The sequence below is a fragment of the Crotalus tigris genome, unplaced genomic scaffold (assembly GCF_016545835.1).
Source record: "Crotalus tigris isolate CLP2741 ecotype Arizona unplaced genomic scaffold, ASM1654583v1 scf7180000018477.2129921, whole genome shotgun sequence".
NCBI classification, from domain to species: Eukaryota; Metazoa; Chordata; class Lepidosauria; order Squamata; family Viperidae; genus Crotalus; species Crotalus tigris.
The window spans coordinates 1,813,997-1,841,510 of record NW_024097029.1 but is presented as its reverse complement, the minus strand read 5'-3'; the positions used below and the strand labels follow the sequence as shown (position 1 = coordinate 1,841,510).

At 37.2% G+C, this 27,514-nt stretch overlaps 1 protein-coding gene across 1 annotated transcript in view; it reads left to right on the top strand.

The window, feature by feature from the left end:
• Positions 1-27,027, top strand: part of LOC120312280 (sodium channel protein type 3 subunit alpha-like) — an 82,113-nt gene extending 55,086 nt beyond the window's left edge. Inside the window, 10 exon segments of the mRNA XM_039352797.1 lie at positions 4,027-4,147; positions 7,464-7,618; positions 7,922-8,095; positions 13,341-13,463; positions 15,208-15,489; positions 17,671-17,724; positions 18,583-18,720; positions 21,963-22,067; positions 22,401-22,671; positions 25,324-27,027. Coding sequence (XP_039208731.1) covers positions 4,027-4,147; positions 7,464-7,618; positions 7,922-8,095; positions 13,341-13,463; positions 15,208-15,489; positions 17,671-17,724; positions 18,583-18,720; positions 21,963-22,067; positions 22,401-22,671; positions 25,324-26,516 — 2,616 coding nt within the window. The 3' untranslated portion in view covers positions 26,517-27,027.
• Positions 27,028-27,514: the final 487 nt, after the last annotated feature.

The following is a 27,514-nucleotide window of genomic DNA, read 5'->3' as shown; positions in this document are numbered from 1 at the left end:
AACCTGCTCCTGCTCCCATTGAAGTAACATAAAGCAAAAATAAAATGAGAGCAAGACTGGGTCCGAAGTGAATGCTTTAATAATAGAAATGGGCTCTTTTAACATGCTGTGGGGCAAAGCTGGTATGAATTGGCCTTACCTGGGCAAACAGATATGGGCAAAAAAGAGTTTCTGTAAAATCCAAAAGAGAGCTTTAAAATGGATGTCCCATTGCTATCTATGCCAATTTAGACTGCACCCATGTTATGTAATGTTTGTAGAGCATCTTTTTTAAAAAGAGAAGTTGGATATCTCTCTGTCTTGGCACAGTTTCACTAATATTGCACAGGCTTCTGCTCTAATCCAGCATGTTGTTTTGCTGATCCAGGCCTTGGGAATGCTGCCTCATCAACAAATGTCTTCCAGTGTACTCTTGCAGATAATTAAGATGTTTCCTCTTTATACTTGCAGAGTGGTCTGTCATAGAAAATAGTTGGATAATTTTTCTCAAACTTTTAATATTTTATGCAAAAGAATTTGAGTATCTTGTAATAACAGACAACCCCATCCTGAATCCTCGCTCCCTCCCTCCCTCCCTCCCTTCCTTCCTTCCTTCCTGAATTCCTGAATTCCAATTACTCTATGCAGTGCTTTTTTTGTAAAAAAAAAAAAAAAAAAAGGTGCCGGAACTCACACATATCATACAACCCGCCTTGCCTACCCTACAAGGTTCCATCCAAAAAAGGTGCCGGAACTCCGTTCTGGGAGTTCTATGACAAAAAAAGCCCTGACTCTTTGTATGTGTTATTTCCTGTGAGTTAGAACCTATAATTGTCTCCTTTTTGTTTTATAAAGTTATTATACTATTTTCAAGATCTTAACTTCTAATACATACTAGGAATTGCATTGTAGGTGAGAATAATGAGGTATATTATAACAGGTCTGATGTTGCTGATGTTGTATCCCACTGGAGAAAATGAAAAAGTCCAGTTCACATGAATTATGAATTATTACTCCCCATGTCATAAATAGGTTGCTGCAACTTCAGCTATCTTCCTTGACTCCCTAAACTTTAAAAAGTAACTAGAAGCAAAAGCCCCCACTTTGAGCCAAGATCAGTTCCTTGTGCCATCCTATTTCTTAGGCCCAAAGCACCAAAAATAACACATGGAGTTACTTCTGAGTTGTTGCTTTATCATTGTTTACCTACAAACAGAATCTTGCCAGACTAAAGGAATTATCTGGGATAACTATAGATATACTCTTTGAATTACTAGGGGGAACCCAGCCTTTCTCTCTTCCTGCCTATTGGACATTCCCAGTTCTCTGCTCTTTTTGCCCTCTGGGAAAGAGCTGCCCTCTCCTCTGACTCTTAACTATATTCCTCAACACTAATTCAGGGAATTATGATTTATTTTATCTCGGCTTTCAGAATCGGGCATAATTAGAAAGCATACTTTGATCTTGATTTGTCTTCACTAACCACAAGTTTAAAAAGCATTTTTTTTTCATCAGTATGGATGTCAATGGAAATGGTGTTTTGTTTAAAACCGAAAACAGATATCCTGATTGGTGATTGGAAAAGTAAAGATGAAGAGAGTAAAGTATGAGTCACACTGCAACTTATTTAAATGATTACATGTACTTCTCTTCTGATACATCTCAACTCAAAAACTGAATTGAGATGTTTGTAAATTTTGTCTGATATACAAGTTTTTATTGAACTACACTGGTGAACTATCAGGCATATAGTATGTGCATTTATTATTTGGAGGAATGTCCAACTCTGGGAAATACATACTATCTTCTTCATGGTCTTTTGAAAAAGTCTTCAAAAGTAGCAGCCAAAAAATGTATTGATACAAAGGAATTAACATTTAAAAAGTGAATCACTAAAGATATACAGGGTAATAAGAAATGAATTCTCAAAGTTTCTTTTCTTGTGTAAACCAGGACCAGTATATTTATAGGCAGGAGATATTTTATTGTTTAGAAAATATTACAATATTGCTATTAAAACATTGAGTACAATGCAGTTGGGGAAAGAGGATGAAAAGAAGATGTCAGGTACCTCTTCCATATAGCTGTGACGGCACATGCTGGTGAATCAGATTTTCCCATAACATAAAAAAATTAATAATCCTGAAGTTTCCCAGAAATACAGTATATCTATTTCTACAATGCATAAAATATAAACATCAAAAAGGTTCTTTCTTATCTGGATGATGACTTTAGCCATCAACAGAAGCATAGAAATAAAGCATATTTACACATGATTCAAAAGAGACAATTAAAAAACTAAAGAAACAAAGGCTACATCCTCTTTAGCAGCCAACACCAAGATAAACATGGATTAACACTAGACAAACAATGAAACAGAAACAATGCCCTAATCTAGGAACTCCTAGCAAGCAAACTACAACCCTTCCCAAAAAAGCTACTGTATATAAATGGAAAGCAAATTCCAAACTCACCTCGATGGTGGTACCTAGTTGGATAATGCAACATCTCCAAGCAAATGACCATGCTCAGAGAGGACCAAGGACTCCATAAAATACTTTGGCCCGAAAGTATGTGAGCATGCATGGCACCTTACCACAGTTAGAAGGAAAATAGATTTGCTAGAATATAATGGTGCAACATTGTATTAAAAGTCTGGTTAAGCAGAGGTGAGTAAGCTGAGCTTCAAAGGGTTTTCCCTGCCCCCCAAATGCAATCTGAAAATTGTGACCAAATGAAAATCTTAATGCAGCAGGAGAGAACAATTCTTAAATACATGACTAGAAAATATGTTAAGTAATATGTAAAAAATCAAACTTAATGTTTATGCTGACCCCATTTACTCTTTGGGAACATCTTCAGGGAACATTGCCCAAAGACAAACACAATCCACAAAAGTTTTACCTCCCTAATGTAACATGTCTGTATTAATCCCTTCACTGAAGCTGCCCAAACCCGAAAACAGTGTGTGGCTTTTATTTGGAAACATTCATATAGTCTCATTTCTTTTGCACCTTGGTCTCCTAGCACTGGGATGAATATAAAAACAACTGTACTAACTGTGTCCAAACAGTGTGTGAAGTCCACAGGTTTTCTAGTTAGCCAAATGGGGGGGGGGCGTTGAGAAAAAAGTGTCTAAGTTATAGGGATGTATAAATAAGGACTAGTCTTTATTTAATAAAAGGGGGGTCGAAAGAAGAAATATTAACTTCCAAATAAAACATGAGGAGACTGAGTTCTATAATTTGTGGATTCCCGGTTCTCAAATAATATACAGATCCAAGCACAAAATTGTAGATTTCAAATTTTAATTTATTGCAAAATAATTGTTGCCTTCTTGCTCAGAATTTGCCTTGTCTTGCAATCTGTATCTTCAGTATTTCTCTTATTATTATTTCCTAAAGTTGAAAAAGATTGTGACCCAGATATTTCAAAAAGTGCTGCGTTCCACAGGGCACTTCACACTTGCAGTTGCACAAACAAAATCCATGTGCTAAAATGACATACACAGACATGCTGTTGTTAGATTCCCCTCCCCATCCAGCTGAATTCTTCTATTTTGGCAACAAGGTTTAAGGATTATATTTATGCTAGATTTTCAGCAACCTGTAATTTAATAATAGGTGGATATTAATATATTAATGCTATCAGGAACTTAATTTGCTAATTTGCTGTTTTTTTTGTGAAATTAGAAAGGAACAGTTGGACAACAGGCCATTTTCTATCATTCTATCATTTTCTTCTGTAATATTCAGCAGTCGTGAAGGTAGCCATGAAGTGTCTGCTTTCATTAGGGGGGTAATAATTGATATTGCATTTATTACAGTATGATATTATTTATGAAATATGAATTGCCAGAAAGAGATGTTTGTCAGCACTGTTTCTGGTGAGTAAACATAAATGCAGGAGCGGATTTAATATTCATGTTAAATTGTTTACGGCTTTGAAATGATCAGTGTACAATTGGGTAGAGACCTCCTTTGAGCATGATAAACTTACAGGGGGAGGGGAAAAAATGCAAACTTTTCTGTGGGGTTTTATTTCCAGAAGATAAATGCCACCAGTTCATCTGAAGGCAGTACTGTGGATGTTGCCCTGCCAGGAGAGGGGGAGCAGGCAGAGATCGAACCCGAAGAAGCTCTTGAGCCTGAAGCCTGTTTCACAGAAGGTAACAGGATATTTCTGAGCCTGGCTTCCCAGGAACTGCCATTTTGTGGATGAGGTACCTGCACAAACTGGGCTGGCTTCTAAGCACTAACAGTCAGATTTCATTCTCACCATTACGCAGCATTGGTCCTTTGTCAATAACTTACAGATACGTTCCTTGGTTTGGGTTCTCAAAAAGGATTTAAGGCATACAGTGGGGCAAAAAAGTATTTAGTCAGCCACCAACTGTGCAAGTTCTCCCACTTAAAAAGATGAGAGAGGCCTGTAATTGTCATCATAGGTAGACCTCAAATATGAGAGACAATATGAGAAAACAAATCCAGATGATCACATTGTCTGATTTGGAAAGAATTTATTTGCAAATTATGGTGGAAAATAAGTAAGTGGTCACCTACAAACAAGGAAGTTTTTTGGCTCTCACAGACCTGTAACTTCTTCTTTAAGAGGCTCCTCTGTCCTCCACTCATCACCTGTATTAATGGCACCTGTTTGAACTTGTTATCAGTATAAAAGACACCTGTCCACAACCTCAAACAGTCACACTCCAAACTCCACTATGGTGAAGACCAAAGAGCTGTCGAAGGACACCAGAAACAAAATTGTAGACCTGCACCAGGCTGGGAAGACTGAATCTGCAATAGGCAAGCAGCTTGGTGTGAAGAAATCAACTGTGGGAGCAATAATTAGAAAATGGAAGACATACAAGACCACTGATAATCTCCCTCGATCTGGGGCTCCACACAAGATCTCAACCCGTGGGATCAACATGATCACAAGAACGGTGAGCAAAATCCCAGAACCACACGAGAGGACCTAGTGAATGACCTGCAGAGAACTGGGACCAACATAACAAAGGCAACCATCAGTAACACACGATGCCACCAGGGACTCAGATCCTGCAGTGCCAGACGTGTCCCCCTGCTTAAGCCAGTGCAAGTCCAGGCCCATCTGAAGTTTGCTAGAGAGCATTTGGATGATCCAGAAGAGGATTGGGAGAATGTCATATGGTCAGATGAAACCAAAGTAAAACTGTTCGGTAGAAACACAACTCGTCGTGTTTGGAAGAGAGAGAATGCTGAGTTGCATCCAAAGAACACCATACCTACTGTGAAGCATGAGGGTGGCAGCATCATGCTTTGGGGCTGTTTCTCTGCAAAGGGACCAGGACGACTGATCCATGTACAGGAAAGAATGAATGGGGCTATGTATCGTGAGATTTTAAGTGCAAACCTCCTTCCATCAGCAAGGGGATTGAAGATGAAACGTGGCTGCGTCTTTCAGCATGACAATGATCCCAAACACACCGCCCGGGCAACGAAGGAGTGGCTTCGTAAGAAGCATTTCAAGGTCCTGGAGTGGCCTAGCCAGTCTCCAGATCTCAACCCCATAGAAAACCTTTGGAGGGAGTTGAAAGTCCGTGTTGCCCAGTGACAGCCCCAAAACATCACTGCTCTAGAGGAGATCTGCATGGAGGAATGGGCCAACATACCAGCAACAGTGTGTGCCAACCTTGTGAAGACTTACAGAAAACGTTTGACCTCTGTCATTGCCAACAAAGGATATATAACAAAGTATTGAGATGAACTTTTGATATTGACCACATACTTATTTTCCACCATAATTTGCAAATAAATTCTTTCCAAATCAGACAATGTGATTGTCTGGATTTGTTTTCTCATTTTGTCTCTCATAGTTGAGGTCTACCTATGATGACAATTACAGGCCTCTCTCATCTTTTTAAGTGGGAGGCACAATTGGTGGATATATATAAATTAGTGGATCATATACACCCCCCCAAAACTAGGGCATATATATGCAGTATTTTTTAAAAAAAATGTCTGTGTGTATTTTCTCAAATACAACCTCTCTCTGGAATGCTATCGTCTGCTTCTAAAAACATTTTTTTGGAATCACTTTGTGAAAAATTGAAATCCAGAAGCCAGAGCTGTCTAAGATACTTTTCTAAGTGAGGGAAAGAAAAAAAAGATAGATAGATAGATAGATAGATAGATAGATAGATAGATAGATAGATAGATAGATAGATAGATAGATTAGAATAGAATAGTTTTTTTTCAATATTGACAATCGTCATCATATTTGAGGCCATTAACAGACGCCATAACACACACGGTTTGCCCTCCAACAAAAATAAATCACTGGAAAATCAGAAGAAGCAGCTATGGGAAGGTTTCCTCTTTGTTTCCAGAACCTCAGAGACCCAGGGTGGAATATTAATTTGACATTCCCCAAATGTGTCCTGTGTCAATAATTTATCTCTTCTCTTTTTAAACTTTTAAATTCAGTGGTTCATTGGACAGGAGTGCGTGAGTACTATATACCACAAGTAGTCCTTGACTTACAACAGTTTGTTTAGTGACCATTCACAATGGCAGTGAAAAAAGTGACTTATGACCATTTTTCACACTTAGGACCGTTACAGTAGCCCCATGGTCATGTGATCAAAATTTGGATGTTTGGCAACTGACTCATATTTTTGATGGTGGCAGGGTCATGTGACCTTGCAACCTTCTGACAAGCAAGGCCGAATGGGGAAGCCAGGTTGACTTAACAACCGCCAACTTAACAACTTCAGTAATTCATTTAACAGCTGTGGCAGGAAAGGTTGTCACGTGGGGCAAAACTCGCAATAAAAGTCTCTCTTACCAACATAAATTTTGGGCTCAGTTGTGGTTATAAGTTGAGGACTACCTGTATCCCAAAACATTAAAATAACCCTTATGTAACAGATTTTTAAAAGATGAGATTTTGGCTTTAAAAGTCTGGAATGAAAAAGCTTTGCCCTGTACTGTCATTTCAAGTACCAAACTATAATTTGGATGCGGCCTACTCCATGTGTGAAGAACCACTGTCTTCTGCACTACCCCTATAGCCTTGTCCTCTTCTCAGTCTCTGCCATCATAGGTGGTTATTCCAGTCTTCTGAAAGGACATGGTTTCTTTAAATCCTGGCTAACATTTAGCTATAGGAATAACTCGAGGATCAGAAATGTTATACATCCTGTTGGATGCATTTTATCCATAGGACAAAAGCCCAGGTACCAATTATTTTCCTTAGCTAAACAGAACTGTGCTAAGTCTGGCTTTTCTTCCCTCTAAGGCAGGGAGAGCCAAGGTTACCTACCCCTGCTCTAAAGAATAATGAATTCCATCATTTACTTAATACTTCAGGAAATGTTGATAAGCCTGTTAAGGTTATGCTAACCTCAGAGGGGTATTACAATATACCATGTATAAAAGTTTATTTTAAAAAATAAAGTACCGTATCTGTCAGTAACATTTTTACTATTGTTATAACAGGCTGCATCCAAAAGTTCCCATGTTGTCAAGTGAGTATAGAAGATGGCAAAGGAAAAATCTGGTGGAATTTTAGAAAAACCTGCTACAGCATTGTTGAACATAGCTGGTTTGAAACATTCATTGTATTTATGATTCTCCTCAGCAGTGGTGCTCTGGTGAGAAAAAAAAAAGAAAATTAAATATTCTTCTCAAAATGTTAATGGTGTCAATACTTTTAGAAAGAACTTGACAAGAAGTTGCATAGGCTGTGTTTTCAGTTCTGAAAGCTTTAGTTAATCAATAAAGCCATGGAAAGATAATTGAGATTTTTATGTTAAAAAATGAAAGTGAAAGAAAAGATTAGAAAAAATAAATAATTTTTATTGCAGCTTGCTATTTTTTCCTTATGTGATATTGGAAAAATGATTGCCTTTTCCCTCCATTTTAAAATATGATGAGAGCAACACATCTCTTTCCAGGCCTTTGAAGACATATATGTTGAACAGCGTAAGACTATCAAGACAGTGCTGGAATATGCAGACAAGGTCTTCACGCACATTTTCATTCTAGAAATGCTTTTGAAGTGGGTGGCCTATGGCTTCCAGATTTATTTCACAAATGCCTGGTGTTGGCTGGATTTTTTAATTGTTGATGTAAGTGTTGAAAAACCATAGTTTGCTTTGTAGATATATTATCTGGCATCTTTCTGCTTAGAAAACCCCGATAAGTTAAAAAGAACTGAAATAGAACACGGGTGTTCCTTGAATAAAAGGTTATTCTGGAAATGCTACTAGCATTCTGATTAGCATAAAGCAAATGTTTGGAGCAACAAGTTGACCATAAATTTCTCTTTTAATTCATATATGCACATCTATATTTGGTCCATTTCAAAATTTTATAGCATTCTTAACTTGTCTAGACCAGTTCTTTTCAACATGATGCCCCTCTAAATGATATTCAACTTCAGTTCAGCAGTTGGAAGGCATCATGCTGAGAAAGACTGATCTGGACAGTAAATATCTGGATCTACATGAACACCGTACTGTAATGTGGTTGTTTAATTTTTTTTGCTTTGATTTATAGTCATGTTTCTGGCTCGGTATTAAGTGTGAATAAGACTACCATCACTTATTTAAGAAACTATGGCTAAAAGTTTAGTACATGAATCTGACACTATTAGAGAACAATTACAACCCTCGGCTTTTGTACTGCAACTTTTTCTGTGTTTTCTGTTTGATTCTGACCACTCAAGGGTTTTAAATGTGAATCATTAGACAGATTTCTATTCTTTGTTGCTTATAGTATAATTTCATATGACAGATCTGTGCAACTTGTGACATGCCAATTCCTTCTTACAATTATATAAATTTGACTGTATACAGATAGTCCTCGACTTGCAACAGTTCATTTAGTGTTCAAAGTTACAACGGCACTGAAAAAAGTGACTTATGGTCAGTTTTCACACTTACGACCGTTGTAACATCCCCATGGTCATGTTACCAAAATTCAGACGCTTGGCAACCGACTCATATTTCTGATGGTTTCTGTGTCCTGGGATCATGTGATCTCCTTTAGCGACCTTCTGATAAGCAAAGTCAATAGAATAGCCAGAATCACTGAACAACAGTTTGACTAATTTAACAACTGCAGTGATTCATTTAACAACTGTGGCCAAGAAAGGTCCTAAAATGAGGCAAACTCACTTAAAAAATGTTTCACTTAGCAACAGAAACTTTGGGCTCTATTGTGGTCGTCTATCCAGAACTACCTGTATATAAAATCACTGCAACAATTTAAAAAGGCTTTAAAGGCTGAGCCACAATTATATCCATAAAAGTAAGATTGGAATTTGTTTTTATTAAAACTTGTATGAAGCATGTAAAAATTTATCACTAACTAATAAAGAGAAAGGAGGAAAGGAAAGGAAAGGAATTCCTTTGCAGCAAATATAAATACAATTAACAGGATTATCTCTTACTCTATGATTCCCCCCAAAGGCTCACTTTTTTCTATTATCCCTTTTTCTTATAATCAAAACCCCCTAATATTAAATACACCATAAACCATTAAACACCTGGTTAAAAATATGTAGCATAAAGCTGAACCATTTACTGTTATATTTAGTGCATTGCCCTGAGAAAATTCCTATTTTTATTTCCTGCCAGAGAGTGCAATAAAAAAAAATGGAGGTGTCGAGCAACTAGTAAGCCATTCTGCATGAGTCAATGATGGCAATCCTGTTCTAGAATATAGCTAGGTCTTTCTGTGCTTTCAGAATGCCATAAGGCTAATGTGTGAGAAATAATAGATGTGCTTGATTCTGCCTTACCATGAAAGTGATATGTTGTTTGAGTTAATATTCTGAAGTCTTGTTTACACAAGCTGTCAAGATGGGATGTTTACAAAACTGAATTAATTGACAGGCAATGCTAATTATATTAGCTCTTTGAGAGACATAGAGCGACCCAAACTGCTTCCAACCAGTGACGGCCATAGAAAAATTTAAAACGCAGGAACATCAAATAGACTAACAAAAAAGAGTAAGGAATAACATGAATGCTTTCAGAATAAAAAAAAATAGCAGGTGTCTCAGTTTGTGGAATCCCTTTTAACTTGTAAGGTTGACTGAAGAAATAATTAACTGGATCTGTTGAATTAAGCCATAATGCTAAGCCATTGTCATTCTGAGAAGTGTCATCCTGAGAGTCCCAGTTTTTCTTTTCTCAACCTGCCTGAAGTATGTGCTTGATTTGAAAAACAGTCATGACTTCAAAGCAGAGTCTAAATTTTAAAAAATAAGCTTAGTTGTCACCCTGAGGTAGTCTTAGTATTTTGGAAGATAAATAGCATCTATTTTCCTCCCTCCTTCTCATTTTGCATGGGAATGTTCTTCTCCTCATGCTGGTTAACTAATATTAAATTAGTAATAATAATATTTAAATTTAATATTTACTCTCAGTTTGTATCTTTCCCCCCAATGCTAGTTTCTTGTTTTCTATCTCATTCTATGGCAAAAGAAAAGTGAACGCAAGGTAATAAATAATTTTTATCTTATCCAAGAAGAAACCCATAGTTTTGAAGGAAACATGAGGAAGTCCGTCATTCCTGCCTCTCTATTTAAAAGTTCTTCTCTATAGAACATTAATTGTGCCTCCTTTTAGAATTTATTTTAAGAATGAATTGACTAGATTAAAAATTGCTGAAAGGTGTATGTATCCATGCAAAGAAACACACACACACACACACACACATACATACATACATACGTTAAGTTTCATATGCACACATGTGTGCACATGTACCATATATAACACTAATTTCTTTTTATTATATTTTTATATTTGATCTTGAAAGTGAAGTATAGTCTACCTAGTTTGAAAGGGCTAATGTAACCTAAAATAAACAAGATTATCAAAGAGAGATTCAGTCTAGAATTAAGGAGAAATTTCCTCACAGCAGAACAATTAATCAGTGGAATAGCTTGCTTCAACGACCCAAATTGTGGGTGGTCCATCACAGGAGGTTGTCAGCAAGAGAGTAGACAACTTTTGCCCAGAATGTTATAAGGGGTACGGTATAGATTGAGCAGGAGGTTGGACTAGAAGACTTCCAAGGTTCCTGTATAAGTTTTCCTTTCTATCTCCTAGCACAAGAACTCCTTGCGAGGGAATGTGGGAATATTTATGAAGAGATATAAGGTCAAAATTTGGAGGTCCTGGTATAATCTCCTTTACCCATTCAATTTTATGCCTGAAGTAAATAAGAGAAATTTACTTCATGCATGAAATTAGATGGGTGAAGGAAATAATGCCAAGGACCTCCAAATTTTGTACCTTACATTTCTTCATAAATGTTCCCACATTCCCTAGCAGGGAGTTCTAGCTTTTGGGGTCAAAACAACATTGTGCAACTATTTCATCTTTCTTCCTTTCTAGAAGAGAATCATTAAGAATTAAAAATGGAGGAAAACAGTTTAACTTCTCCAAAAATTGTGTTTCTGACTGAGGGTAATAATAGAATCCTAGCCTTGAAGTATGTGACGGTGCAAAAAAAAATTTTTTTTAAGGCAAAAGTAGGTACCAATAGCACATGTGTTAGTGCTATCTTGTTCAAGTAGGTATAACTAGATGTGTCAACTCTTCAAGGTAGTCCAGAGCAGGAAACCAAAAAGATGAATACTAATAATACTTTTATTGTAAGGTTACAATTGTGTAGGACAGTGGTGGCGAACCTATGGCACAGGTGCCAGAGGTGGCACTCCGAGCCCTCTCTGTGGGCACGTGCGCTGTCGCCCCAGTCCTAGGCCTTCAGCTGGGTTTTATAAAACCTTTTCGCTTTGGGCCTCCACCGCCGTGTGCAAAAAAAAAAAAAAAGGTTCAATCAATCAGTCAATTTCAACTTCTTGTAGGAAAAAAAAGATCTTGCAAAGTTGGAATTGATTGATTGAACTTTTTAGTCCCACCCAGTCTGCCGTTAACACCGCAGCCATGCCCACCCAATGGGCCACACCCACCCAATTGGCCATACCCAGCCAATGGGCCACACCCAGCCAATGGCCACACCCACCTGGCACCCAACGATGCATAAATGGGTTTGGGGTTGCAGTTTGGGCACTCAGTCTTTAAAAGGTTCGCCATCACTTTTGTAGGAGCTTTCCCTTTCCTTGCCTTTATGCTCCAAAGAACTTGGAAGAATCACGTTTTCTCAAAATACATTTCTGGTTTGGGCTCAAATTTTTCTTATCTGAACAATGTCTAGGCTGCAGGTCTTCCTCTTCTTCAAGGTTATTCTCCACATCGATTACACCAGTTATGAGATGATGGGATGGGGGTGGGGTGGGGAACAAGTTAAGGAAGGCTGGGTTAGGTTTTCTACCTCTAATGTTAGAGACCTTCCTTTACTAGTGTGGAAAAGAAATCAAAAGGAACAATATAAACATAATTGAAATGTATGCCATTTCAATAACATGCAGAAATTATTTGGTGGTAACCACGAGTTCATTGGAATGGCTCTTGACCATTCTTTATTTGAGCCAATTTCAATTAATAAAAAAAAATGGCAGTGTAGCTTGCAGAAGTAGGAGAAAAGTGATCCTGATCAAGACTAAAAAGAAAGCACAAACATTTAAACCTTTCATGATCCTATGCTAGGAACCTACTCCAAATGTTTACTTTTGTGATTTCTTTTTAGTAAACAAGAATAAAAAACAGATGCGCATGTAAAGTAATAAGTACTTTAATTACTTAATTTTTTTCTCACTGAAGCCCTTCAGACTCATCCTCAGACTCTTAAAGCAATTTTTCCAGGAAACAAAAATTGTCGCTGAAGATGACTTGAACAAAATATTCAACAGTGGTTGCACCGATTCTTATAACCTTACTCCAGATAAAGGAATTGGTTTTTCAGCAACTGTAATAGAAGTATCAGGAAATAATTCTAATCTACCTCTGATTGTCTGTACCAAATAGAACTATACATGGAACTATCTCTTTCAGTAGGTGAAGGCAAAGTTCAGGAGTAAAGCACGCAAAAAAAGCATGTTATTTTTTATTTGGCAGTACTGAAGAAAAGTTCATGTGAACCAAAATGATTGTTCTCAAATCTCTGTGGTCGGAGTGGAACTTGGCTTGGAGGTACACTTTAAGTCAGATCTGTTCTGAAGCCAAGCATCTATGTTTACAAAAAGAAGGAGCTATAGGCAGCTATACAGCAATAAGAAACACTTAAGGGTCTGGCTTGATGGAACATAGTCTACGGGAATTTTGTTTCAGTTTTGTGTCCTTGGCCCATCCATCCATTTGGGACCTGTAGAATCTCTCTCAAAATACGTTCTACGAATATCTAAACTTTCTCCATGATGCCTAATGAAATGCTAATGATGCACTTTTTTTCTTTCAGGTTTCATTGGTCAGTTTAATAGCCAATGCACTAGGCTATTCTGAATTAGGGGCCATTAAATCACTTCGAACACTAAGAGCATTGAGGCCTTTAAGAGCTCTGTCACGGTTTGAAGGAATGAGGGTGAGATGTTAAGAAATAAACCGGAAATTAACATTTTCATGAAATAAATCTGTTTCTGCAATATAAGCAATGATGTATTAATGTAGAAATGTTTAGCTTTTTTTCACTACTATTTCATGCTATGGTCATAAGCACTTTCAAAATATTTTTAAAAACCTTTCTATTACCTTTGAGATAGCCCCCATAAATTGTTTAAGCCATCTTTAGTGCTTCCATGATTAACATTATGTTGTGTTTCAAGTATTAGGACATTCTTCAGGTGTTAGGGATATATGTACATGTATGTGAATACAATACATATATTTTGAATCACAACAATGTATTTTTTTAAAACTCCCAAGATATTTATGTTTAATAAATATTTATTTATTAAAAATTTTGAAGTTTTGATTACCCAAATTAAGAAATATTGAAATTTAAAAGAAATATACATTGGGGGATTCCACCCTAGCCTAAGGACTAGTAGATCAACCAGATCTTTAAATTCCTCTGGAACTCCATCGGGTGGACGCTATCCAGATCTCAGAAAATCTGATTCCAGAGAGCAGGTACTGCAACAGAGAAGGTAACACTTCCTGGGTCTTCATGGATAACACCATTTGATCAAAGGAGCCCAAAGCATGCAAATTAAGTCAGCTGATATCAGCCAGGCAAACACACAATAGAGAGGTGGTCCCTCAAATAACCAGGCCCTCTGCCGTATATGCCTTTGTAGGCCAATCACCTCCAGAAGCAAAATGGAGCAGTTGAAATTTCAAGAGGTTTTTCAGAGCCCCTTGTACTGGTCAAACTATAAAGTGACTAGTGCAGTGGTTCTCAACCTGTGGGTTGGGACCCCATTTGGGGTCGAACGACCATTTCACGGGGGTCGCCAAACAATGCAGTCCACCATTTTTTTCCCCCTTTTCCTTAGCTGTGCTACTCCCTTTTATTCTATTGGCTTTTGAAAGCCAATAGAATAGAGAATAGAGTTTTTAAGAGAGGCTGTCTCTGCCCTGCTGAGAGTCCCATTCTGCAAACGGTGCTGCACCAGTTGAGTAGTCCTCGACTTACGACCGGTTGAGTAGTCCTCGACTTACGACCGGTTGGGGGTTGTGGCATTAAAAAGGTTGAGAACCACTGGACTAGTGCATAAGTGACTGTTTCGAGGGCCTCCTGATCCAGGAAAGGATGCAACTGTGCACCAGATGGACCTGTGCAAGGACCTTCCTGATCACAGTTGCTGTCCGTTTTTGAACAGAAGCAATGAGTCCACGAAGACCCCCCAGATTGGCTGCATTTAACCAAAAGGTCATTCATCTTTCCCTAAATTGTTAGTTTGAGCTGAATTGGTTGTTAACTTTTCTTGTCTCTTTATTAATTTCTTGAAATCTGTGGCTTCATATATTATGCATATTTATGTTCGTGTTCCAGCCATTATGTATCAGACATATATGTACTTTTTACTTGTTCTTGGTATGTAACCTTTTTTTCCTTTTTCTTTTTTCTTTTTTTGTCTCCTCAGTGCACGCAAATGTTATGATTCCATCTTACCAGGTTTTCGTTTTCGTTTTTTTACTTTCTGTAGCATTTAGTTTCTGTTTCGTCTTTTGGGTGGGAGGGTGAACTTTACCTTTCCTTCTTTTGACATGTGTGTTATTTTCCGTACAATCTGTGAATATAAACAGCTTCAGTTGCAAAAAATAATCTAGGCCTTCTTCCCCTTCCCCCTCCTTTTTTTCCCTCTCTTCAATATGTACCCTAGGTGGTTGTTAATGCCCTTATTGGAGCAATTCCCTCCATTATGAATGTGCTTCTGGTTTGTCTCATATTTTGGCTGATCTTTAGTATCATGGGTGTGAATCTCTTTGCTGGCAAGTTCTACCATTGCGTTAATACCACAACGGGTGAAATGTTCAACGTCAGCGATGTCAACAATAAAACGGAATGTGATGAGCTCATACACAACAATCAGCCAGCCCGATGGAAAAACGTGAAAGTTAACTTTGATAACGTTGGGGCTGGTTATCTTGCTCTGCTTCAAGTTGTAAGTTATATTCTTTCTACCCCGCTGCCTATAAAAATAACTATGGAAATCATCTAAGTTCGTTGCTTTCACTCTAAAGTGCCACATAAGTTCCAGTGATACTTGCTTGAATCAAGATCCAGGATCAAAAGAGTTGCCTTTGGTAAGATGGGTGACTAATATAGTAAATTTAATAAAATAAATAAATAAAAGCAGTAATGAAGCTGTTGCAGGCACTATTCACATTGGAATTTCTACAAGTAAAAAAAATAAAAATCCTGATTTAAGCATGATCACACCAATGATACTCTTCTCTAAATGCCACTCCATTAAGGCTTATTATAAGAAAAGAGAAGTATTATAGGTGTTGTCAATCTAGTGAAATTCTCTTCCTGGGGAGGTTTGTTTATAGAGGAGATTAGAGGTGTATGAATCAAAAGGAGTAGAGTGATATATGGTAAGCTGTTTTTGAAATGATACAGTTCTGTGTCAATATTGCAAATATCTTTAGTGACTCCCATAGGAAATGCAACAATGAGAAAATTCCAGTGGATCATGATGGTGAGATCCATATACCTAGTCTGCCATTATTAGCAAACTCTACTGATAAGGTGATGCTGGGCTGCTGCTGTAGCGACAACATTCCTTTTCTGTAGGAAAGGAAAAATGGAGTTAATACAATAGGATTTGAAATGTCCATTCATTGTTCTTACTTGCACAAGATTAATTTATTACTAAGAAGAGACTGAGATCAAGTACACAGCTTGGTTCATTGGTATTACCATTTATTTGGTGATCCATCCATACTTCTCAAATCCAAAACTTATTCTGTTGTGCAGAATATTATTATGGCTACCCTGATAGCTCTTCATATTGAAGTGAAGAGTGTTATTAATTTTATTCTCACAAGTACAATACCTTTTTACATAGGTTGGGCGAAGAGAAAATAGTTGACTCAAAATTATTCACTGTGAGCTTTGTGGCTGAGAGAGACTTAATTTCCCATGTCCGGATCCAGTAATCCCATCACTACATCAAAAATATATTCAGTAAAATATAATAAAAACATCAGTAGAGTATAGTAAGTTCACTAGTACAGGTGTACCAATTCTTATTGTTAGCCAAATTCAGGAAGTAAATCCACCTTTTGAGGGATCTTCTAATTTTCCTTTGCATTAGTTCTAGTCCAGTGTTATTGTATCAGCTGCCATCTTCTTCTGTAACATATCACAATGCAAACTACATTGTAAAGTACTGACTCGGCTCTTCCATTAAATGTTTATATCAATATTTCCTGCATTTATGCGGCAAAAGTAGAATCACTACATTTAATGCTTTGTTTATTGGATTTAGACTTCAGAATTCCAGGTGGGCTGGAAAAATTCATGTGACCACTAGATAGCAGCATAGAAATTTAGAACCCCCCCCCTAACTTTGCTGCCACTCAAATCCAATCTGGATTATTGCAGTTTACATTTGACAGCCTTGCACACTGTGAAGTGTGCACAGAAGTAGGAAAAATGTTTTATTTCTGAAATAAATCATCCTGGTTTTAGATTCTGTTGAATCATCCCAGATGAATTGTTCCATAAACCTGAAGGTTTTGGTTGTTCCAGGCTTCAAAATGAAATCTGGGGTTGATGAAGAGGACAAAGGCTTCACCTGTTTCTGCCCTCCTTCTATCAGCAGCTCCCCATGCAACATATTCGTTGGCCCTTCCACCATCTTTCCTAGCACTTTCCTTCACTCTGTGTCCTGTCAGCTGCCTCCAACATGCCCATTAGCTTGATAGTTCCTGGTCTTCCTAGCATATTTTTGCCTTCCCTTCAGCCACTGCCAATGTCCCAGTGGGGATATTCCACAGAAGCGCCTACCAGCAGCTATTGCTGTCATTGTTTCCATGCTCCCATGCAGCATATTCTACCAACCTTGTCTATTCATCAGCTTTAGCTGCCAGTATCCTTGACTTTATCCTAGTTCCCCACACCCTCACACAGCCCTGAATAAAACAGCTGAAACATTCACAATTTGAGTCATGCATTGAACATTTTGCACATCCTTAGTATTTCCTCATGACTAAGTTACCTTCCACTGATTTCAACAGGACTTTTCAAAGTAGGATTTTAAATGTGTTTCCCAGGTTGCATGTCTGTATCTCTTTCACCTTTTCACTGAACTTTCACTCATTCTGATTCTGTTTAGGCTACTTTTAAAGGCTGGATGGATATTATGTATGCAGCTGTTGATTCACGGAATGTAAGTGTCGTTTTATATTCTATTAAACACAGAGAAATGTTTCTGGTTCATAACTGTATATGTTGTATTTTGTTAATGAAAATACTTAAAAGTATTTCTGAGGTGTAATTGATAAAAGGTTTCACAGGAATGATAAACTGAAAGACATTTGCATTTAGTAGCTTGGATCCAGATTTGTCTTCCTACAGATGAAAAAGTTTCTCCCATCTGTGGAAGTTTTCGACAGAATATTTCTACAAAGGAATGAGATGAGAAGTCATCTCTGCTGATTTACCTTCTCCCTACTTTGGCACCATCACCTCTGGAAATTTGGGAAGAATTAAGAGGGCCTCCAGAACTGTTAAGGATAGGATGCTATAGATCAGGGGTTCTCAACCTTGGCAACTTTAAGAGGTGTGGACTTCAACTCCCAGAATTCCTCAGCCAGCTTTGCTGGCTGAGGAATTCTGGGAGTTGAAGTCCACACCTCTTAAAGTTGCCAAGGTTGAGAACCCCTGCTATAGATTGCAGCTGGAAGAGTAGGACTTTGTGAAAACATGGCAGATCCCTTGTATCCTGAGTACATTGACTATGGGAGAAATTCTGCTTGTTTAAAGTCTACATACACAGCATGGATAGAAACAGGAATAGATTCAGTGGTGGGATTCAAATATGTGAACAACCGGTTCTCTGTGTGGATGCCGCTTGTGAAAGTCCATGCTGGGCCTGGGCAACAAAAAATTAGCTACTGGTTCTGCCGAAGTAGTGCTAACCGGCTGAATCCCACCACTGAATAGACTCCTAATTTGCAATTGTTGCATTACAAAAGAATTTGATTACTGCCTGCCTTAAGTGATTGCATTATTTTATGTCTTGCAGGTAGAAGAACAACCCTATTATGAGGACAACTTATATATGTATCTTTATTTTGTTATCTTCATAATCTTTGGATCATTTTTTACCTTAAACCTCTTCATTGGTGTCATTATAGATAATTTCAATCAGCAAAAAAAGAAGATAAGTATTTAAAGTGTTTGCTGTATGCTCTGGAAGTAAATTCTACAATTTAAAAAAACCACAAGAAACCCCCTTAAAATGTTAGAACAATATATATTTAAATATTTATATAAATACTATTATCTTGTCATCCTGAGTTTCCAGTGGGTTTCCTGCTAGCTACAGTTATGTCACCAATATTAGTTTATTTCTTTTTTATCTATAATTCTCCCCAAACACATCTTAACTTTCAGTGCAGGAACCAATATGAAGGTAATGAAATCAAATGTTTTTATGTACTGGTTGATACAACGGGGGGAGGGGGGGGAATAAGGAACTAAGAGTATATAAAACTCATTTCTTCTAAATGTTGTTATTATAGTACATCTTTTCACTGGCGGGCCCTGAGCCTGATCCCAACACAACAACTTAAGTTGAGAAAGTGTGATTTGTTCAGAGTTGTAGTTTCATGAGTAATGGTGTGTGTGTGTGTGTGTGTGTGTGTGTGTGTACTTTATAATTCAGTGCAGCATGTGATCTGGTCTTGACCTTTACAACAATTACCTGTTTGTATTTGGAATATTAATTTTATATGAGGGTAGACATATTTATTTAATAAACATATTTATTATTCCAAAAGATGATCAGGATGGATGCAATAGCATAAAACTGAAACTAAAAAGGGATCAACAAATCAAAGCATAGTTAAACTAGATTTATAAATGGTTGAATCATAGAAAACACTAAAAGGCCCAGTTCAGGAAGTGAATTCTAACTCTCTTTCCAAAGGCAGAAGGAGAAGTGGGGCTGAAGGCAACTCCTACGAGTAGGTATTTGATAAATAGGAAGGGATGCATGGGAAGATCCTGTTCCATATACACAACAGGAGGGGGGGTGCTTTTTAAATAAGGGTATCCATAAGAGGCATTTCCTGCAGCCCTTAACATCCAAACAAATTGATAACAAGAAAGATTCCTAACAGATAATTGGGCTCTAAAGCGTCCAGTGTGTTAAAAATTAAGGTGACCAACCGTCTTCCTTTAGGGAGGACAGTCCTCCTTTTGTAAGTTCTGTCCTCCCTCGAAAAGTGTCCTCCTACATGTCCTCCTTTTCGATATTTGAAGACTAATCTGCAGGGCTTTTTTTCCCCTCATAGAACGCTCAGAACGGCGTTCTGGCACCTTTTTTTGATGGTTTTTTTTTTTCAACTTTTGCATGAGCTGTGCTACTCCCACTATTGGCTTTCAAAAGCCAATAGGAATTGCTGCTGAGCGTGCCAAAACACCCGGCTGGCAAACTTTGCACATGCAAGTTGTCTGTATTATTGTTGCCATGAATAAAATGTTTCTTTTATTTACGATATTTTTTTCTTCAATTTATTTGTGTCCTCCTTTTCATTGCAAAAAAGTTGGTCACCTTATAAAAATTAAACTCTTATGTCTTGAATTCTGCCTATAAGATTGCTGGAACTAATGCAATTCTTTTAGCATAAACATAATATGTTCCTGGAATTTTAACAATAGTTTAACAATGAAGTTGCTGCACTTTACATTACTGTAATTGCTTTGGGACGCTGTTCAAAGATTATTTCACACACAGCATATTGCAATACTCTAAAGACAACCAAGACATAAATAATTGTGCCTGTATTTAAGCTTTACAGAAAGGCTGTTGCTTGGTACAGCAGGCATAATCCTGCAAATGTGCTTCTTGGCACTGGGGGATACAAAGACAGATGTGGAGAAAGACTTTCCTAGATTATAAACCTGCTCTTTCAGGAAGAGTTTAACCAATCCTGCTTTAACCTTTTTATTTATTCTATAATATTCTGTATTTATAAATATTCCCTGGACAACTAATAAAATTACAATTCAGCAACTAAAACAATGAAAACATTACACCCATTCTATTAAAATGATCCAACAGTGAAACTAGAGAAAAGAGATAACTTTAATCATACTTCCTTCTTCTACTACCAAATGTAGACCAGCAAGAATGGTTATATATTCTTTCGTTCTCATAGCCGAAAAAGAAATCTTATCTTGTGAATCTACCTTCCATATTTTGAAGGGCAAGGTTAGGTAGAAAAAGTTACTTTTAAGGTATATACTTATATGTATTATATAGAAATAATACCATATATAATATAATATATATATATATATATGTCTTTGGTTGTTCGGGTTTTCTCCCGCGTAAACTTGGAAGTGTCTTGGCGACGTTTCAACGAAGTCCCATTCGTCATCTTCAGGCTGGTGTTTTCAGCTTCATGCTTCCAGGAGCAATGTGTGGTCTTATGTCAATGTGTGGTCTTCCAGGAGCAATGTGTGGTTATTATCTCCTGAAAGCACGAAGCTTTCTGTCGCCAAGACACTTCCAATTTTACGCGGGAGAAAACCCGAACAACCAAAGACCTACATACAAACACCTGCGAAAACCTCAGAAAACATATATATATATATATATATATATATATATAATATATAATATATATATATATGTATGTATATATATATATTATATATATATATATATATATATATATATTATATTATATATATGTATATATATATATATGTATATGTATATATATAATATATTATATATTATATAATACCATATACTTATATGGTATTATATAGAAATAAATTCTTAAGACTCTTCCAGGCCTTAAATTTCAAACCCAGTTCTTTTTATTTGGCCTAGAAATAGACTCGGGCCAGTGGATATTATACAAAATTGTGATTATATGGTGTTATTATCAATGGATTAAAATGTGTTCATCCATAGAAGAATAAGAAAAAAGAAGAAATGATATTAATAAATGATTATTGATTTTGTCAAGGAAAAAGGGAATGGAGAGACACCTGAAGTGTTAATTATGTATTTATAGTAGCAAAATGGAATATAGCAATTGAAATAGTAAAGCTTAACGCAGGATTTGTGTTAAATAGTAAAGCTTAACACATTTATTTAGATAAAATGTTATTGATGATTGTTTTGATTGACTTAGTTGTATTGAAATACATTAATTTGAATATAATATATTATCTGAGGGAATAGAGAGGGGGTTTCTAATGATTTAATTTGAATGACTTTGCTTTTGGACAATTGATTACCGTGCCACCACGTTGATTCTTAAGCACTTGTTTGTAAAAAGAAAAAACTAATAAAACTTGTTTTTTTAAAAAATGTGTTCATCCATCATTACACAAATCAATATGCCAGCATGTTGTGTAACTAGTTTTGATTTATTTCTTTACTTTGGAGGACAAGACATTTTTATGACAGAGGAACAGAAAAAATATTACAATGCAATGAAAAAGCTGGGCTCCAAAAAACCACAAAAGCCGATACCGAGACCAGGGGTAAGGATTTCTATTTCGAACATTTTCTGCTCTCAGGCCACACTTTCTAACTCTTAGCATCTTGTTTAAAATAACATAGAGTGCACTTATTGTAATTATATGTGGACAATGAAATATCTGAACTTGTAGCTTGTGTTATCAAATTTAGCATTTTGGTTCAAGATTTGATCTTTGTTGTTGTTGTTGTTGTTTTCTTCTGCTTAGTACAGTCGTCCATTCCCAAAAGAAGAGGGCATGAACATTAGTAAAAAGAAATGATAAAGAAAAAAAATCCGATAATAAAGAAAATTAATTTTGCATTATTAACAATTTTTGTTTTTTTTGTTTTTACAGAATAAATTTCAAGGATTAGTCTTTGACTTTGTAACCAAACAAGCCTTTGATATCAGTATCATGATTCTTATTTGCCTTAATATGGTCACCATGATGGTTGAAACAGATGACCAAAGTAAAGAAATGGAAATTAACTTATCCAGGATTAACCTGGTATTCATAATTCTTTTCACTGGAGAATGTATACTCAAACTGATTTCACTTCGTCATTATTATTTTACCATTGGCTGGAATATTTTTGATTTTATCGTTGTCATTCTCTCCATTGTAGGTAAGAACCATTTGTTTCCAAAATTAAACGATGGCTAAAATCATGTACTAAATTGCATTAGAGTTCTAATTCAGTAATAGGTTTGTAAACTGATTCATTAAAGCCATGTACTATTTTTTTAGATTCCCAGTTCAGTAATAGGATTGTTTTATATAGAATGCAAACAAGAGTTAATAGTAATTGGCAAATACAATTAAATATAAACATAATCAAATTGATATATTGAAACATAGACAAAAATGCCAACTTCAAATACAGACTTTTGTTGAATTTAAGTGCAATCAAGACAAATTCATGGAGGACAGGGTTGCTAGCAGCTGCATGCTATCACCTGAATCACAGGCAGCTTATCTTAAATTGGCAACTTTTGGCAAACAATAATGGGAAGTTATTACTTCATGCATCTTATTGGACATAATATTATATTACATATTGCATAGGCCATTATCCTGATCCAACAAAGCTTTTAAAATAGTCTAATAAAAAGTATAAAGGTTGAGAATTCTCCTTTCCCTTCTTGTATGCTGAAATTCTCAAATTACATTAATCTGCCTGTATACCTGATAGGTAAATCTTGTAACGCAGTTAAACAGCATGTCTTAAGATAGCAGTAAGTAAATCAAAAGATAGATAAAAGGAAAATCTGGTTTGGCATTTTATTTGAGTCAGCTCATGCAATTGAAATTTTATAATAACGAGTTAACAGGCATATGAAGAGAATGCAAGAGACAAAATAAGGGATAATGATCTTCATTGTTGTTCGAGCTTTTTGGGTGCCTTTGAGTCTGTTTGGACTCTTGGCAACTGCCTGGACAAGTCCCTGTGAATTTTTTGGCAAGATTTTAGAAGTGATTTGCTCTTGCTGACTTCCTGGGGCTGAAAGCAAATGACTGGCCCAAGTCACCCAGTTGGTTTTGTGCCTAAGATGGAACTAGAACTAATGGTCTCCTAGGTTCTATCTTGGTGTCTTAACCCAGGGATCCCCAACTGCCGGGCTGTGGCCCACAACATGGCCTATTCAGAACCGGGCTGCATGAGAGGTGTGCCAATGCACACACGAGCGTGCAGCTCCATTCATGCAAAATGCGGGCCAAGCATGCACACATGCCCAGCTCCACTCATGCAAGTAGTAGCCTCGCCAGTCACGTGAGTGGAGCTATGCATGTGTGCATGCGTAACAGCCCACCACTCACACAGCCTGGTTCCCCTCTGCCCCCCAGCGGGCCACCAGGCCACATAGATTGGGAATCACTATTTTAACCAAACTGACTATTTTAACCAAATTCCACCAAACTGATTCTCTCTTCATGTGTAAGTAGATAGTATTTCTATCAGCTGAGAAAGAGAGCCTGAAATACATAGGACAATAATTATTTCAAGTATTGAAATTCCAGGTTGTCCCCGAGCACCTCCTTAGGTATCCATCATATTTTTGGGTGTTCTTGATTTTTTTAAAAAGATCCTTTGGGGTTTTTTTTTAAAGTTGGAGATAGCATGCTGCAAGGCAAAAGAAGCATGATCTGCCCTTCTAATGAAAGGAATAGGCCTTACTAAGATCTCAGCAATGGTGGTGACTACAGCCAATGCCTTGCTTGAAAGTATGTTCCTCTGCCTAGAAGAAAGACAAAGGGTAGGGAGTATTGTGGCATATTTTGTGATTGATTCTGTAAGTTTTGTCAGGTACAGCTACATCCTCAGCAGATGAGAGTAAATAACTAACCTTGGCTGACCTCAAAAAGTTAAAATGGATTGATTTTATTTGGAAGGAAATACCAGGGTTCTAGGCTAGACTAAATAATAATAATAATAAAATCTCTGAAAAAAATAATTCAGTGGTTCTTTAATACTGCCAAGAAAACTTTGTGAACACTGTCCCAAAGAACTGGGAAAAATATGAAGGTATTTCTACGTATGAAATAAATCCAAGAATCAAAAGTTTGTCTCTCTCTTTATCGTCAGCAGATATTGTTTATATAGCATTCAAAGTTTTCTAGCAGAAAATTTTAAAATTACAGACTAAAGAGCCTGTTAAGATATTTAATAGTTGGAACAGTAAAGTGTATAATGAGCCAGAACACACAGTTGTAGTTGATTGGTTGGAGAGTGTGGGCTCCTGCATGGGGCAATCTATATTATGATTGGTTGCTGGGAAGTTTTCCTTTTTTCCTGCCTTTTTCTTCTGTGTGTTCTATATGCTGTTCTCACGATACCTCATGATGTAGTGGTGTGCATGACTATCTTGTTTACTGTAAATATAAATCTAAAATATATTTAGTTATATAAAACTACAAGTTTGTTTCAGCGTCTTTGACTCCATGGCTGCACAGTTCCCTGACAGAGCCAAAGAATTTTTACACAAATTTTTTTGTGTTTGCAAATTGATTGTTTTAGAATTTGTCTAAGATAATGAAGATTAACAGTCTTAATTTTTCTTTACTGTTAAGTTTGCTGCTTGTTAATTGTTTTCAACATACCAGCATTTAATCGGTATGTTTCCTTTGGACTAATATAGCAGTTTACATTTAGGAATCATTTAAAAATATTTTGTTTTAATTTTTGTGTATGCTTAATGCCCAGCTTCTGCTTTATAAAGTAATGAGAAATACTGAGTGCTGTTAAAGTGTCACTTTTAATTTTTTTTTTATTTTGCAGGAATGTTCCTCGCAGAGATTATTGAGAAATACTTTGTGTCCCCCACTTTGTTCCGAGTAATTCGACTTGCCCGGATAGGTCGAATCCTGCGTCTGATCAAGGGGGCAAAAGGGATCCGCACTCTGCTCTTTGCCTTGATGATGTCTCTCCCTGCCTTGTTCAACATTGGTCTCCTCCTTTTCCTGGTCATGTTCATCTATGCCATATTTGGAATGTCCAACTTTGCCTACGTGAAGAGAGAAGTTGGCATTGATGACTTGTTCAACTTTGAAACTTTTGGCAACAGCATGCTCTGCCTCTTTCAGATCACCACCTCTGCTGGCTGGGATGGCCTGCTAGCACCCATCCTGAACAGCGGGCCTCCAGACTGCGACCCGGAGATAGACCACCCGGGTAGCTCAGTCAAGGGAGACTGTGGCAATCCTTCGGTTGGGATTTTCTTCTTCGTCAGCTACATTATCATCTCATTTTTAGTTGTAGTGAACATGTACATTGCTGTCATTTTGGAGAACTTCAGCGTCGCTACCGAAGAAAGTGCTGAGCCTTTGAGCGAGGATGATTTTGAGATGTTCTATGAGGTCTGGGAAAGGTTTGATCCAGATGCATCCCAATTTATGGAATATGCTAAACTCTCTGATTTTGCTGCTTCGTTGGATCCTCCTCTTCTGATTGCAAAACCAAACAAAGTTCAGCTAATTGCGATGGACCTGCCCATGGTGAGTGGTGATAGAATTCACTGCCTTGACATCTTGTTTGCCTTTACAAAGCGTGTTTTGGGAGAAAGCGAAGAAATGGATTTACTGAGAGTGCAAATGGAAGAGCGCTTCATGGCAGCCAATCCATCAAAACTTTCATATGAACCAATCACCACCACATTAAAGCGGAAACAGGAGGAGGTGTCCGCTGCCATCATTCAACGGACTTTCAAGCGTTTCCTCCTGAAACAGAAGGTTAAAAATGTAACTTCTATGTACAATAAAGAAAAATGCAGAGATGGCGACCTCCTACCAATCAAAGACATGACCTCTGATAAGTTTAATGGGAATTCCAGTTCAGAGAAAACAGATGAGAGCTCCTCAACCACCTCTCCCCCTTCCTATGATAGTGTTACTAAGCCAAACAAAAAGAAATATGAAAAGGGCAAAACAGACAGAGACTTTAAAGGTAAAGATATAAGGATTAGCAAAAAGTGAAACCGATCATTTGCATTATTTGTTCTTCAACTTGTTTACAGCCTTTGAAGGGGATGTATTTGCCAGCAAAGCTCCACTGGAGAGTTATGCTAAACTGTCAAGTGTTTATAAATATATTACATGTATATCTATGTATAGATATAGACATACGCAGACATGTCTCTATATAGATATGTACGCTCTCTTTCAAGGTTAGTGCCTATAATAAGACAGTGACCCCTAGTCACCAGACCTTAACTCTGGAAAACAAAATGGCCGCCCCCTGTTGCTCTTGCTGCAGAAGAGAAGAGAGGGGTGACATTGCTGCTCAGTGTAAAGTGGGCAAAGCTGTTACACGTTCAGTAAGTTACAAGACACTTAATTCAGGAAGTGTTCTCACTGTGTGTTCTTCAGCAGCCACATTCGCCATATTCTCGCATGTGTGCACACAAACACACAGTGTAGGGGAATTTATCGTGTTTTTATTTTTAAATAAAATCCGCAGGGTGTTTATATGTGACTATTTTTGTAAATGGGGTTTCTGTTGTGGGAGGGAAGGGGGGGGGTGAACCAGGACCAGGTGTTCTAGTCTCTAATTCTCTATAACATTCAGACAGGGAAGCAATTTGTATGAAGAGATGCTGCACTCCTTGGATTGTGCGTGGAACTCTTGTGGCATCATCCAGCACAGGTTTCCACTGTTTTGCTGTTTCAGCTTGGAGCAATTTTATACTTTCTGTTAAGAGGCAACCTCTTATCCCTACTATTTATACCAATTCCAAGATGCATTATTTTTTATGCTGGTTACCAAATCGGAATGAGTGCACATGCACACGCTTGTATTTGTGCCCGTGTGTGCAAGCACACATGCACATATACACACACATACAAGTAGTATCTTAGTCCTAGGGATTTGTCGGAATCCAGTCCCTTGCCTAAGATGGGATTATCTTTGCACTGAACAATCAATTAGGTCACAGGTTAATTCCTGACACATTGCAGCAGATAGGAGCAAGGAA